Below are 14,931 nucleotides of genomic sequence, written 5' to 3' on the forward strand. Positions count from 1 at the left end.
ATGCATTTTGTATCTGACATCAGCCCTTGGATATAAGGACCTCAATAAGGCTCTTTAATATTAGACAGTCCTCTCTCTTAGCCACACCTAAGAATGTTCACAAGTGCATAAAGATGTTCCAAAAGTCTTGGCTCTTAAGTACCTGATCTTAAGTACCTCTTAAGTACCTTGAGGGCATCCCCTTCCACCTTCAGAAAGGCCTGTGAGGTCCTAGACCTGGAGAGCTCAGGAAAAGGAAGAACAATAGCAGCTGGGACAGAGAGCGTCAGAAGAGACCAGACAGATAATGCAGAGGCAGGAAATGGAAAATGTCATCCAGCCCCTGCTGGATGCACTGGCAGCAGGGGCCAGGGCACTGAAAGAGCTGTGAGTATAAGAGAGGCAAGGGTCATCCTCCTCTGGAATGTCAGAACCAGCAGGGACTCTAGAAGCCTTTTGCTTCACAGGTGAGGGTGAGACAGGAGTGAGTTTTTCTGTACTGTGGAAAAAAAAAAAAAAAAAAAAAAAGCTAAATGCTTTGTATTTCCAGAGTTTCCATTGGCTGGGTTTCCATCTTCACTGTCCCTGTGACATCCACATGAGGGGTACTCTCTGCTCAAACACATATGTACATACGCACATGTACACACATGTACCATGGAGAGATGGAGGAGCAGCAGCCCAGCAGCTGTGCCCTGCCCGAGCTGGCCAGCAGCTACTGCGAGGTGCAAGCCCAGCTCTGAGGCTCACTGCTCTATGACAACAGTGCATCAAGCACAGGATGCCCAGCGTTTCATTGCACCCAGAAAGCTCAGCGCCAAGTGTTCCCATCAAACAGATGACCTATGGATATCAGTATGGAAGTTCCTCTTAGAAAACTAGGAATGGAAACACCATATGACCCAGAACTGAAGAACTATCCTATCCTAAAGAGCTAAAGTCAGCATGCTATCGCAATGTATGTGTACCCATGTTTATAGCAGCACAATTCACAAGAGCCAAATTATGGATCCAACCTAGGTGTCTGTCAAGGGATGAATGGATAAAGAAAATGTGATATTTATACACAGTGGAGTTTATTCAGAAGAATGAAATTATGTCACTGTAGAAAATGGACAGAACTTGAGATCATTAGGTTAAACAAAATAAGTGAAACTTAGAAAGCCAAGACTTGTAGATGTTTACTCATGTGGAAGCTAGAGAGAATAAAGGAAAACAAAGGTGTGTGTATGTGTGTGTGTGTGTATGTGTTTTGTTGGAGGTATCTCATGAAATAGAAGGGAGACCAGAAGAATAGAGGAAGAGGACCAGGGAGAGGGAGCAGGGAAAGGAGAGGCACTGGGAGATAAAATTTACCATTTTACATTGTTATATTGCATTGCATGTACAAGTATGTAACAACAAATCTCACTATTATTGGTAATTATAATGCACCAATAAAAACCAGGACAGAGCTAGGCATGGTGGCACATGCCTGTACTCCCAGCGGCTAGGGAGGCTGAGCAGGAGGATCACAAGTTCAAAGCTAGCCTCAGCAATTTAGTGAGGTCCTAAGCAATTCAGTGAGACCCTGTCTCTAAATAAAATATAAAAAAGGGCTGGGGATGTGGCTGAGTTGTTGAGTGCCCCTGGGTTTAATCCCCAGTACCCCCCCCCCAAAAAAATCTGAACAACAACAACAAAAGGATGACAAGGGTGAGTTTTCTTCTTGGTGAACGCAGAGGAGCTTCCTTGGTCTGTGCTAAGACTGAAGGGGCTGCCCTCTTTCTGATAACTACTCAGGAGAAAGTCCACAATGCTCCATACCCCCACACCCCTGCAGGGCCAGATATAAACCAGCTGATGGGTCCAAAGCCCCAAAGGACAGCCCTCTGCTTGCTGGCAAGACACACAGGAGGGTCAGCAGGTGGGAGCTGCCCTCAGCACACCTGCTGTACCTCACCGGTTAGTTACTTTGTTGGAAGATGGGAGCTCTGTGTCACAGGAAGTGGGGCAGACAAAGGGGTGCTGGGAAAATGTGTTCTGTGTGTGGTGAGCTTGGGAAGACTCCCTGCGGGACATGCAATGCCCATCTCTGCAGCCTCAGACGGGCAGGCCAAGGAAGGAGACAAGCCCACAGGGGTTGGGCGTATGGTCAGAAGATACAAGGAGAATAGAGGAGATGCAGATGGAGACACAGCACATGCACACCTGTGGCAGGAGAATACAAGAGTCCAACAGAAGAGGCAGCACAGAAGAGCATGGGGTCAGAGGCCCTGGATCAAACTGATTTTAAGACCACCACCAGCTCCAAAGGTCCAGGTATCAAGGAACCTGTGTTCTGTGTTCCTGCCATTGCCCAGCAGTGTGACCATGGTGACATGATTTCACCTCATTTGGGGATGGTTCACTTTCTTCTTCTGTTAACTGAGGTGAGATGGAGGGTGTGTGGGGGGCTAAGTTAGGTACTCATGATCTTTAAATTTAGCTGTAGCAGTCAATGACCACACTAAGGTGACCTTCAGTTGCAAGCTGATTGGTTCCTGCATGACAGGTGAAGTCAGGAGCCGCTGTCACTGGAAGTGCATTGTAGAAGTGGTATGGATTAGAGACGGACCCCCCAGAAGGTGACAGTAACCTTTCTGGAGAAGACAGGCTCATACTGTCACTGGGTAGCAGAGATGTGGAGTAGGGAGTGCCACCAAGTTTTCATGGAGAAAAGCCCAAGGTGGGGATGCTCCAGGGATTTCTCTGGAAGGAGGTGGAGTGGGATAGAAATCAGACTGATGCCAAGATAGGACAAAGGGCATTCTATCAGGAAATGCTTCGAGGAGAAATACCTTGGGCTCTGGACTATGATTTAAAGCAAACAGGTCGAGAACCAGCTTAGAGTCCTGTGTGCTAGTGAGCTTTCATTTCTAATATTCAGCCTGATTGTGGACTTCAGTTTTCTCCCATACAACAGGACGGGATATGAACAGGCTACCTATAGGGTTTGTTCCAGCGTCAGTATTCTACAAAACCCATCATTTAATATCTCTAAGACATTCACAGGCCCAGGCAGCTGCTCTTAAAGGAATAGGCTGGCTCCTAAGGTGGGGTATGTAGGATAACTTGAGTCACATGCTGTATTTTAGAACTCATATTACACACAAACCAAGAGTCCAGTACACCATGTTCTTAGGAGGGTGTGGGAGACCAGGAAATCAACAAGACCCTCTGAGGATGGAGTGTGAAAGAAGAGTCCGGTCCTTGTTACTGGGTGGAGCTGTGGCTGCTGCCCTTGACAGGTGACTGTCCAGAGCCCCTTCTAGAGATGGACTGCTTTGGCCTTAGGGGGATGTGTGACTACTACATCTCCCTAAAGGAACACTTCAAGTGGCTGGTGTGACATCTGCTCACAGACACTGGCACAGGGAAAGGGATGTTTATGGCAGGGAAACCAACATGAGCAGCAGCCCCATGTGTTTTGAGCAGGGTGATGAAGGGCATTCCCGATTTGGAAACTTTGATTTTTTCCCCACTTCCTAAATTGTATGTGTTTCCATAATTGGTCTCTTGGGAAGTGCAAATTAGACTGATTTTCTCTTTTTCAGGGCCTTCCATCTCAGGGCCATAGGTTGAAAATGTAAATGGAACCTGATCTTGTTGACACAAGACACACAGTGCTGGGAGGGGTGGCAGCAGGCCTTTAAGGGTCTGAGGCTGTCCATGCCCCTGCCTCCCATCTGTGCTGGAGCCATGACTTGGGCCCACTGCCTGGAGTGATCTCCAGAGAAGGCGCGTCCTCCCCACGGTCATTAATTCCTGCCTCACCACCTGGAAATAATCACTCAGCTTACAGATGACAGAAAACTGAAGCCCAAAGAGGGATCATGTCCTCTCAAGGTTACATAGTTGGTCAGTGGCAGAGCTGGGAGGAGGACACAGGACTTGTGATGTCTCACTGACCCTCCACAGCCTCTCCTGCTTGCAACCTCTCCTTGCTCCCAAGGCAGAGAAAGGTCCCTATCACCCACAGAGTACCAGTGCATACAACTTGATGTTATTTGGGGCTTTGTGGAATGGGATAGAAGGTGTGTTGGGGGGATTAATGATGAGTATTAACCAACTGACAGAGTGTGGACAAGCCTCTTAACCTCTCAGGGCCTCAGTCTCCTGTCTGACTATTGTGCTAATAACAATACCTGTCCTAAGGGTGTTAGGAAGATAGACTGAGATGATGAACATAACAGTCCTTGGTCAATACTCAAATCATCTAAATACATTAAGTACAGTTGGTTTCTCCGTCGGGTTAAATAGTACATGGTAGCTCTTCAATGTATTTATCTTTTGTTGAGTGATTCGACTTGGTGGAAGCTAAAAGGTCAATATGCCCTTGGGTCTTGCCACGTATTCCAATGCAATGTGCAACTTAGGGTGAAGCAATTAATAGCCTCTATTTAAGAAAAATATTATCCAAGAGTGGGAATACATCCAGCCATGATCATCCATTAATGCTAAGCCTAATGAGCTTCCACAATTAATTCCAGCTGTCACCCAGCAGGACTGGGATGTAGGACAGGTAAAATTCAATTGGTAAGCAGAACACTATGACACATCTGTGTACACACACACACACACACACACACACACACACTTGTGTGCACTTGAAGAGGCAAGGCAAGGAAGTATCAGTCCCTTCTCAAAGGCAGAGGGGTGTGGTGGCAGGGCATGAGTCCCTGGAGAAGCCCTGGTCAGTCCTGGGGGAGCATGAAGATTCTGGGTCCTGCTGACAAGGGGGAAGGAGTCGTGCAAGGTGGGTGGGAGCTCACACAATAAAAGGGCCCCTAATCCATCTTTGCCCACCTTCATCCCATAAACCCAGGGCTAGTTTATGGAGGATTCAGAGCTTCCATCACACGCAAATGAGCTCAGTGGCCAGCAATGTCCCAGCCCCTCTAGGCCACCATCAAACCAACAGCAGACACTAGTGTCCCTACCAGCCAGTCCCATTGCCCCTCCTGTGGGTTCCTAATCCCTCTCTGGGACAGAACTCACCGACAGTGGCCGCCATGCCTGGGGAGAACCGTTCTTCACAGAACCGCCTGAGGAAGGATGTCTTCCCCACCGCTGAGTTGCCCACAAACACAATCTTGAAGAGCCGGTCTGGGGTAGAGGGAGAGCTTTCCTCCTGCTGAGGGCAAACAGTCTGGTCACCTCCTGGGCACGTCCACTAGCCCCTGCTGCTGCCAGGACTCCCCCTTCACTTGTCTCTGCTGGGCTCCACAGAAGATAGCACCAGGGCCGCCACTTCAGACCCAGAATGCAGTTAGGGCCTGGGTGTGGCATGGAAGCTCCTTCTAGCATCAGTAGAGGGGAAGAGAAATAGCCACCAACCAAGGGAAGCCCACCTGCTGTGACCCAGGAGGAGGCAGGCCCTGGTTGAGGAGCAGAGGAGGAGGCAGGCATGGAGGCAAACTATTAAAGCACAGTGCTCCAAGAGTTCTGAGAGCATAGTGGAGGAGCCAAGGGTTCAGAGAGCAGGGCCTGAGGAGGAGCCAGGAAGCCTCTATGTGGGGAAGAACACACTGGGGCGTTTGCAGGGGGAAAGAGAGATGGAGAGAAGTAGGCCTATTCTTCAGTCAGGGTACAGAGATATCCGCATTTGCCCTGTCCTTGAAAGTCTGGATGGAAGGAGGACACTCTTGCCTCCCTGCACCTGGCTCTTCTATCTTCTGTGTGGCATCTTCCTCCGGTAATGATGGCCTCCACTCAAGTTGGGAAGTCCCATGATGTTCCCAGAGGCAGCCAGTAACAATGCTGCTTCTCCCTGACCCACAGAGGGACAGAGCTGGGAACCAACCTGCCTATCAATCTGAGACATTAAAAGACAGAAATGGGACAGATTTGCTCTTGGACACCAAGTGCGTAGGAGGTGGTATAAAGAGTGGGTGGCTTTCCTGCACGGGTTCCCTTCTGCTGAGCGGTCGGTTCTTCCTTCCAAAGCACAGCTTGCTCTCCTGAGCCTTGCCGGCAGCCCAGCTCAGCCCTGCCTGGCCAAAGGAGGAGCTCTTTGGAATCTATTTAAAAGTGGATTTGGGGGAAGTTAGCTGCTCTCATTGAGCAAATACTATAATGGAGGAGCAGCAGCGGATATTTGCAGCGCTTGAGTTTTAGAGAAAAACCACTAACAACCTTTGGGGGAGAAATCTATTTCATACAGTACTTCGGAAGAAACTCAAGGTCAACTACAGGAATGTAAACTCAAAGTTAAAAGAAACAACAACAACCCAAAAATAATGCTCCCTGCCCCACTTTATTTATTCATGCAAAGCACAAGGGCACTGGTTCTCTGCCAGCATCTTGTCCCTGTGCCTCTAATTATCATTTGTTTGAGATTAAAATGTAGTACACCCATCTGTTTACCCCCAGGCACAGACCCAGGTGGAGAATGGGGAGCACAGGAAGGAGGAGGCTGTCCTAGTGGCCAAGGCACTGCCTGACCCTTAACTCTGTGGTTACCATCCCTTTCCCCTGGGAAGAGGACTTTTTTTTGCAGGCCCATAAACAAACACAAAGATGGTTCAGCTTCAGGCAGGGCTTACCTCAGAAAAGCAGTGACCCACTGCTCACATTCAGGCACTGGGCCTGCTGTCCCCCCTGAGGGACAATCCACCTGCTGGTAACAGTGAACTGGGCTGCAGGCTGAGACAAAGGAAACTTCAGCTGGGAGTGGGAGGTGAGCTCATCTTCCCTCATATATGCCTTTTAAAAAAAGAACTCCCCAAAATGAAAGTAATATGTACTAATTTTTAAAATTAGGAAATACAGAAAAGTAGGAAGGAAAAAATAATCCTTCATCATCTACCCTATTTAAGGAGATTCGAGATATTTTTATGTAAAATATAAGTATACATATTTACACGAATGATATATAGTTGTATCTTCTTTTGTCATATATATATTTTGGTACCAGGGATTGAACCCAGGGGTACTGAAGCACCTAACCACTGAGCCTCATGCCCAGCCCTTTTAAAATTTGAGACAGGTTCTTGCTAAGTTGCTTAGGGCCTCGATAAGTTGCCAAGGCTGGCTTTGAACTTGTGATCCTTATGTCTCAGCCTCCAAAGTTGATGGCATTACCGGCATGTGGCACTGCACCTGTCTCTAATTTCATTTTTTGTCATAATTATTAAATTATATGTATTTCTTCGAGTTGCTTTTTTTTTAAACGTGATTTTTAACAACTGTATACTATTCCATTAAATTAATATAGTATAATTGATGGTTGGGTGATTTTTCAGCCATATGCTATTTTATTTATTTATTTATTTGGTACTAAGAATTGAACCCAGGGGTGCTTTATCACTGAGCTACATCCTCACTTTTTAAAATTTTGAGACAGGGCCTCACTAAGTTACTTAGGGCCTCACCAAGTTGTTGAGGCTGGCCTTGAACTTGTGATCCTCCTGCTTCTGCCTCTTGAGTTGCTGGGTATAATCCTGACTTCCATGTGTTATTTTGAATAACACATTCTTGACTTAAATCTTTACCCAATTTTGGTTATTTCCTTTGGAAAAAAAATTGCTAGAAGTGCTGGTTCTAAAGATATATTTTTTTAAACTCTTCATTTCTATTGGGTACCATTTTATGCCTCCCCAGTCCTGTATAGCAGAGCCTGCCTCACATCAGCCTTCCAAAGAGCAGCTCCTCTTTGACACAGTCACGTGGCTTCTAGCAAATTATGTTTCCTCTCCATTGCAGTTTCTATTCCCAGCAAAATGGCAACATGGACTCACAGGGAGAGTACAGACATGAGAATGTGACCGTTAAAAGTGCACCCTCCCTTCTGCTAAGAGCCCAGCAGAGGGGTGGGGCCTCAGCCCTTAGGGCTCCTACTTTCCCATCTGTTAAGCATTTCTGATAGGCTGCATCAGATAATGCCTCAGCAGATTTGCAAGTGTAGCTTTTTTCTTTACTCCAGTCTCCTACGGACCTCTTGACACTTCACCTTTTGGGAGGATACCCAGAGGCACTGAAAACATCACTTGTGCCCCCTGAAAAGCACATGCAGGTCTGAGCATGCACGGAGATGTGGATGGGCATGTTGGAGGAAGGGGCTCCACCAGTGGGTGCTACCCAGCTGCCCACTTTTTCCTTGTAATAAGATCTTCAAAGGGGTGAGATGTAGGCATGCACCCCAGACCCCAAATGACCACCAGTGTCAAGAAGTTCAGTGGTAACGGCCTCTTGCACATTGCTATGACATTTCTGAAGCTGTTTCAGAGGGTCAAGCAAAGAATGAGGACCTGAGCAGTTTATTTTGAGGTTTAGGTCACAAAGGAGGAGAAGGGTATCATTACCAGGAGTCAGAAGAAGACTTTTCACATGTTCTCCTTTCTCCCTGTGGAATTTAGCAGACAACCTGGTGGGGAATGGGAGGTGGGTGGGATCACACTGAAGGGATGCGCAGGCCAGACATTTGAGAATAAACGGTGATTAGCTGATTAAAAACCTAAGAACCAAGAGAAAAATTATGGCATGCACACTGTTTTGTTGTTACCAGGTTTTGAACTCAGGGGGCACTTAACACTGAGCCACTTCCTCAGCTCTTTAAAAATTTTTATTTAGAGACAGGGTCTCACTAAATTGTTTAGGGCCTTGCTAAATTCCTGAGGCTAGTTTTGAATTTGCGATCCTCCTGCCTCAGCCTCCTGAGCCGCTGGAATTATAGGTGTGTATCACCATGCAGTATACACACTTTCTAATGCAGGGATTGTAACTCAAGAGCAATTACAAACTGTGCAACTTTGAACATATCTGATGGGATTATTGTTATTGCTTTATTTACTTTTTCTATTTGCAAGTATCTGATGTTGTATGCTAAGAGTCCAGCAGAAGGTGTAGCTTAAGTAGGTGCTCAATAAATGTTTCAGATCTGAATCAGAAGAGAGAGGAAAGGATGGAGAATGAGGCAAATAGCAGTTATAAAGGAAATGTGTCAGGACCCCTGGGTCTCTCCCCATGACATTCAACTAAGCAAGGGAAGATGGCATTGGTAAGACACAAATGTGGTGAATCACAGGACCTACTACAAGTGACCTTCTGAGAGCCCCACAGGGCTCCTGGGCTCAAAGGCCAGGGACAGATCATAGGAGTGAGGTCTACAAATTGAGTCGTGCCATGTCCTTACCTTATAGAGGGCTTCTTTGCCAACAGGTTGTCCTCTGGGAGATGTGGGGGTGAGTTCCAAAGGCGTGGCCTGCCGGATTTGTCTTCCTCCTGCCTGTTCAGAGGCTTCCTCCTCCTCTGGACATTTGCTCAGTGGCTGCTCAAAGCCACCACCCAGGAGCTGGGGCAGGGGGTCTTCCTCAATGGAGATGATTCTGCGGAGGACCCTGCGGGGTGGACCCCCAGCCCCTGTCTCCCCGGTCCCTGAGTCTTCTTCTGTGAGAGGATATCCACTCAGGCCCAGGGAGCTCTTCCTTCTCTGCAGGCTAAACACATCTTCCTCCTCCTCTGACTGGCTGTTGGGATGGGGGAGAAAGACACGTGGGACAATGTCAGAAAGCCTGTCAATACCGAGGCCGAGGGCAGCCTGATGACCTCGGTGACAGCTGAAGAGCACCCTCGCTTTGCAGAAGAGAACTCCAGAAAGGAAAGGAAGACAACAGAGCCATCATTCTTCAGCTCGTACCTTCCACACACTCCCACTCAGCCCTGAGGCTGCGGATGGGGAGAGTGTGCCCAGGTGCTAAGACCTAGGCGGGACGGGCGGACACAGGCCCTGTCCTCATGGAGTGCTGGGTCAGTGGGAGACCAAAGCAAAAGTGACACAAATAAACACATTTTCACAAGTGGGGAGAGGCCTGTGAAGGAGAAGGTAGTGAAGAAAGGCGCACCAGACTCAGAATAAAGCACCCAGATTGACAATCAGCTGCCAGGTTCCGATCCAGCACCAGCTGTTATCTGTGTGCCATCAGGTAAGGCGCTTCCACTCCTCCGCCCCCCCCTTGCCTCACAGATGAGACGAAGACAGAAAACAGGCGGGTTCACACAGCCTCCTCAGCTCGGTGAGGGTACCGTTGTTTGGAGAGGACCCCCACCCCACACAGCAGGTGTCCACCAGCTCAGAGGCAGCTGCCCCTTGAGAAGGGGCCTTGGGTCAGAAGGCATGTCCATCTCTTTCCTTCCTCTCTCTGTTTCTCTTTCTGTGTCCCTAGAAATCAGAGCCAGGAGTAAGTGGACCTAAGTGCATACTTGCTTCCAGAAGCATTTGAACATTAATGGTGAGGAGGAGCAGCAGGAGGTGGGGGGTACTGGGCAACTGGAATGTAGAGTAAATGCACTTTCATTGTAAGGCAGAATATTTTCAGTAGTATTTTTGTTTGTTTGTTCATTTGTTTTGCAGTATTGAGGATTGAATCTGGGGCCTTGCACATGCTAGGCAAGTGCTCTACCCTGGGCTACACACCAGCCCTTTGTAAGGTTTTGAGAGCAAAGGTCTCACAGATCCTCCTGAGCATGGGAGTTCCTTCAGGTCTGTGTGAACAAGTAAAGCTGAGAATGGTCTTAGAAGGGATAGAAATTTGTCAGGCAGGATCTTATATCCAAAATCAAATCAATCTCTCTCTCTCTCTCTCTCACACACACATGAACTAGAAAACACACTGGAATAGGGATAAAGTAATGAGGTGACATAGCCAAAGAAGGAAAGCAAGTGAAAGACACAGGATATACAGAATAGAGAAACATCTTTACTTTACCCCCTAGCTTATCATATTTATTATTTCTAAGAACAAACAGTGGGAAGGAAAAGAAAACCAAAATGCACATGTCACCAAAATGCATTCTGAAAGATAAATTAATATCCAGTGCTTGCTCACAACAGTGATGAATTGGTTTGGATTCTTGATAGAAAAATAAGAGATCTGTAGTAATTCAAACACCTTTACTTTTCCTTATAAAATCATATTTTTAAGTAAAAGCCAACTGGCTTCTTTCCAACATGCTTCCTATATATGCTCTCAAGCCTGTTAACTGGTTGTATGATGCAGAACAAATTAGAATTCCTGTCCATTTTCATCTGCTTATTTACATACAGTGTGAATATTTGTGTGCATGTGTAAGCAAATGTGCAAGTTTTTTTCAGAGGCCTTACAATCAGAAAAGAAATAGCCACTTAGGCCCTAAAATGTAACATTTCTTGGAAAAAGCTTTTTATTTGAGAAATTCTTAAGCCCTCTTGACATTCTATAAAACTTCAGATTAGCGTGATAAAGTTCATTTTTGGTTTTGCCACCAAATGCTCTCTGCCAGCAGTAGAGAGAGCAGCTACTTCTGCCCGGGTCTGTATTGGAATTTAGAGTTCACAATTTGTTGCTTATTGGATTATTGTCTCTTTCCTCTACTCAGCTCAAAGTTCATTGAACAGAGATGGGTTTATTTTTCTTACCACTGCATATCCAGTTCATGGCACAATAACATGCACACAGTAGGCAATCAAAAATATTCACTAAATCAGCATTTAATAATGGATATTAATGATGGGATCCACATATAATTTCTTTGGAGCCTTTAAAGAATTCAAATGAATGTCTGGTATGGAGTACATAATCAATAAGGCCTGCGGAATCAGTCAATCAATGAATTCTTTCAGTACTGAGGGACCAACAGGGAAACTACTATTACATAAATTTCCTTCCCAAATTGTATCTTATTATTCAGCTATTTAGAGAAGGAATTCATGAGAATCAGACTCACAGATTTTACTGATTAGCTGATTTACATTCCCAAAGTCACTTTGCCTTTGCGTATCTTTTTATTTCTTGCTTGCAATCTTCAGGGTCTTCTACATGAGCAAGTTTATAGACTTTCTTCCTGGATCTGATCCTGAAGGGTCTGACTCCCCCTGCGTCTCTGTGGCCATCTAGGTATGCTTCTACCTTTTTGAGGCCATCTATGTTTTTACAGCACATGCTGAAAAGAGGAGGGGGCAGAGGACTGGTTTGACTCTACAAATGAGTAATAGGCCAATCTTTGGGTACTCAAACTCAATCATGTGCTTTCCAACAGCAACAAAACATATTATCTTTGAGTTAGTTAAATATGAATCCTTGAAATGCTCTGTCAAAGCCCCAATCTTTTCTCTATGAGTTCAACTAGAATGTATCCAAATAGATAACTTCTGTCATGTATAACTAAAAAAACAAATTAGAAAAAAAAGTTCAACCAGTGGAGACTCCATGTGACACTTCAATGAACTTTTACAGACAACACAGTTGTATTCCTGAAAAACTATGTGTGTCCATTCTGCTCTACAGACAACAGCATTGCCCTCCATCGCTCTCTTCCTAGAATCCCTCTCCCCTCCTCATTCTGTTCATCTGTAGCACCCTTCAGTCCTCCACAGGCACATACTAGGGTGGGGTAGCAAGAAGACAATGCCCTGTCCTAGGGGTTTTCTCTGCATGAATGTGACAAGAGGAAGTGTTGTGCCCTCAAAGAATCGAGGAGAGTGCATGCAGCTGACCTCAGGCCTCCCTATCAGGATCATATCACCAGGAGGCAATCTGCACTGAGCCTAGGCCCAGAACTGGCTCCCAAACAGCAGGAGATGAATGAATGGACGAAGGAGTACATGGCAACTTACCTTCTGAGAATCCCTCTGCTGTCCATATATTTGCCGATCACAGAGCCTGATCTCTGCTTCCTGCTTGCCTTGGGCACAGCCTTGGCAGCCTTTTCTTTCTGTAGAAACACAAAAGGCCCTGAGATCCATGCCTGTGGATTTGCCCCACTGTCTGAACAGAAAATGGCACACCATTCCCACCTCCTAGGTCAGACTCCAGACAAGACTGGAGTAAGCAAGCAGTGTCCTGGATTCCCTGTTACCACTCTCTCCCTCTCCACTTTTCCAACCTCCCCCACCAAAATTCCTCCATCTCCTTTCCAATAGTCCTAAATAAATGAACAAATAATTTTGAGCCTAGGCTCTACTATGTTATTCTACACAGAAGCATTATAAAATTTGCAAGAGGACAAAGAAGAGAAATGTTGAATGTATAAGAAAAAATTATTTTAAAGTATAAAAAGACTTCTGTGCATGTTATTAGTTGATTTCTTTTATTTTCTTCTTTTTTTTTTTTCAGTGAGTAGAACCTAGGACCTGACACATGGCTAGGCAAGTGCTTTACCTACCACTGAGCTGCACTCCCCACCCCTTTCTGTGCATTTTCAATCACACTCTAATCCCTATTTTTTCCAAATCCCCCAATATGATGAGAAAGGGACTAGCCTAGAGGGTCAATTAACCCAGTCCATCATGCTGTTCATGACTCCTATGCTAGTGTAAAATTTTTCAGATCTCTTGTATTAGCAGGTTGGGTGTAAATTGCTCAAACATCTGTAACAGAGAACCTGAGTGAAGTGGAGGCTTATGATCCCCTTTGCCAAGGCTCCCTAACAGATGTCTTCCAGGAGATGGGTTGGTTGGGGTGGGGGGTGTTAGATCACAGGAAGAACCTCTCATTAATCAGTCATCCCATGATTCCCAATGATCCTTAATGAGGGGAAGAGGTGCTGCGAGCTCCCAGGGCCCCTGAAGGTATGGCTTTAATGATGCCAAATGAATCTTTAATTACTATTCACATCGACAGGATTTTATCCCTCTTCCTTCAGTCTCCCACTGGAGTTCTTCATTCTACCCACTTTTCAAAGAAGAATGAGTTTGGCAGGTAAAGGGAAGCGAGGTCAGGGATTAGGATGACATTTGGTTGAAAGTTTGAAAAAAAAATCAGTGTTAGTTCTAAAACAATTATAACCATTATCATCATCAAGCAAACATGTGTAGGCTTAAGCCTTGCTCTGATAGTACACACAGGTGGGTGGCAGAGACGTTTGCTGCCGGTTGGGAATATCAAAGAAATGATGGTATTACAAAGTTCCTTAGGGACTAGCAGTAAAAACCGGGTTGGGACCAGTTCAGGGCAATCTAGCTGCCTTAGGCTGACCATAATTAGGTTACCATTTAGCCAAAGGTCCAGTACCCATTATTCTCTTTCCAAGAACTTTTCTTGAAAACTTCTAGAACATGGGAAGACAAAAGGATAGAGATTCTCTTTCCTCATGTGACAGTAGGTCATGGTCCAAGATAGTTAATGACTTTCTCAAGAACACACACATGATTTGTACTATGATAATCCTGTAATTAGGAGGACATGTCAATCAATCTTGCTCCACTTTTCTTCCTTAGAGAATTCAATGGCAACTTCTAAAGGGAATGATGAGCAGGGAAGCATGAAATATTAGATTTTGTTTCATGTGACCTACAGTGAAGACCTCTACATAAATATAGGATTTTATGTTATTTGGGAATAACATACATGAGTATGATGCTCAAATATGGAAGAGGAGGGGTCCCCTATAGAGTAGCAAAATGGCACATAAAATGGACTATGTAAATAGCAATATATGCATTTTTAATTTATTCTATGGCAGTGCAAAAATGCAAAATTTAAAGGAAAGCAAGAATCTAAACATTTTGATTTAAAAGTGATAGTGACATTTCAACTGTGCCATTTCATGGAAGGAACTATCATTTCTGCATCCAAGAAATATGTAGCCCACCCAAATTGTTGTGATGCCAAGAGGAAGGTGTGTTATTCATGGAAAATTCACATACTCTTACCCAGTAGTCTACCTTACATTTTTATTATTGGCAAAACATCTTAGGCCATAGACCTGCCCACATCCAAAACACAAAACTCATCCCAAATGTCTAGATGACCTTGGGTCAGTCCAGGCATGGATCTGGTTGCCTCTGGACCACCACCCTTATTTCCTGCTGTTCCCACCCCCCAGGGGCATCAGCCAATTACCTGAAAACTTATATCCTGTTCATCCCGAAGGTGTTTGTTCCTTTCCCTGTAGATAGTAAGGGGACAGGTATTCAAATATGGAGTTTGCAGTTGACCAACCCAATAGTAGCCA

The 14,931-nt window shown here is 45.5% G+C and overlaps 1 protein-coding gene across 1 annotated transcript in view; it reads right to left on the minus strand.

Moving 5' to 3' along the window:
* Cracr2a (calcium release activated channel regulator 2A) overlaps window positions 1-14,931 on the minus strand; it is an 88,352-nt gene that overhangs the window by 15,336 nt on the left and 58,085 nt on the right. Inside the window, exons 10-13 of the mRNA XM_076855286.1 lie at window positions 14,820-14,865; window positions 12,593-12,690; window positions 9,134-9,467; window positions 4,999-5,134 (exon numbers count right to left, since the gene is read on the minus strand). Of these exons, the coding sequence (XP_076711401.1) occupies window positions 4,999-5,134; window positions 9,134-9,467; window positions 12,593-12,690; window positions 14,820-14,865 (614 nt within the window). The remainder of the gene's footprint in view (window positions 1-4,998; window positions 5,135-9,133; window positions 9,468-12,592; window positions 12,691-14,819; window positions 14,866-14,931) is intronic.

This window comes from Callospermophilus lateralis, chromosome 4 (assembly GCF_048772815.1).
Source record: "Callospermophilus lateralis isolate mCalLat2 chromosome 4, mCalLat2.hap1, whole genome shotgun sequence".
In the NCBI taxonomy this organism is placed as follows: domain Eukaryota; kingdom Metazoa; phylum Chordata; class Mammalia; order Rodentia; family Sciuridae; genus Callospermophilus; species Callospermophilus lateralis.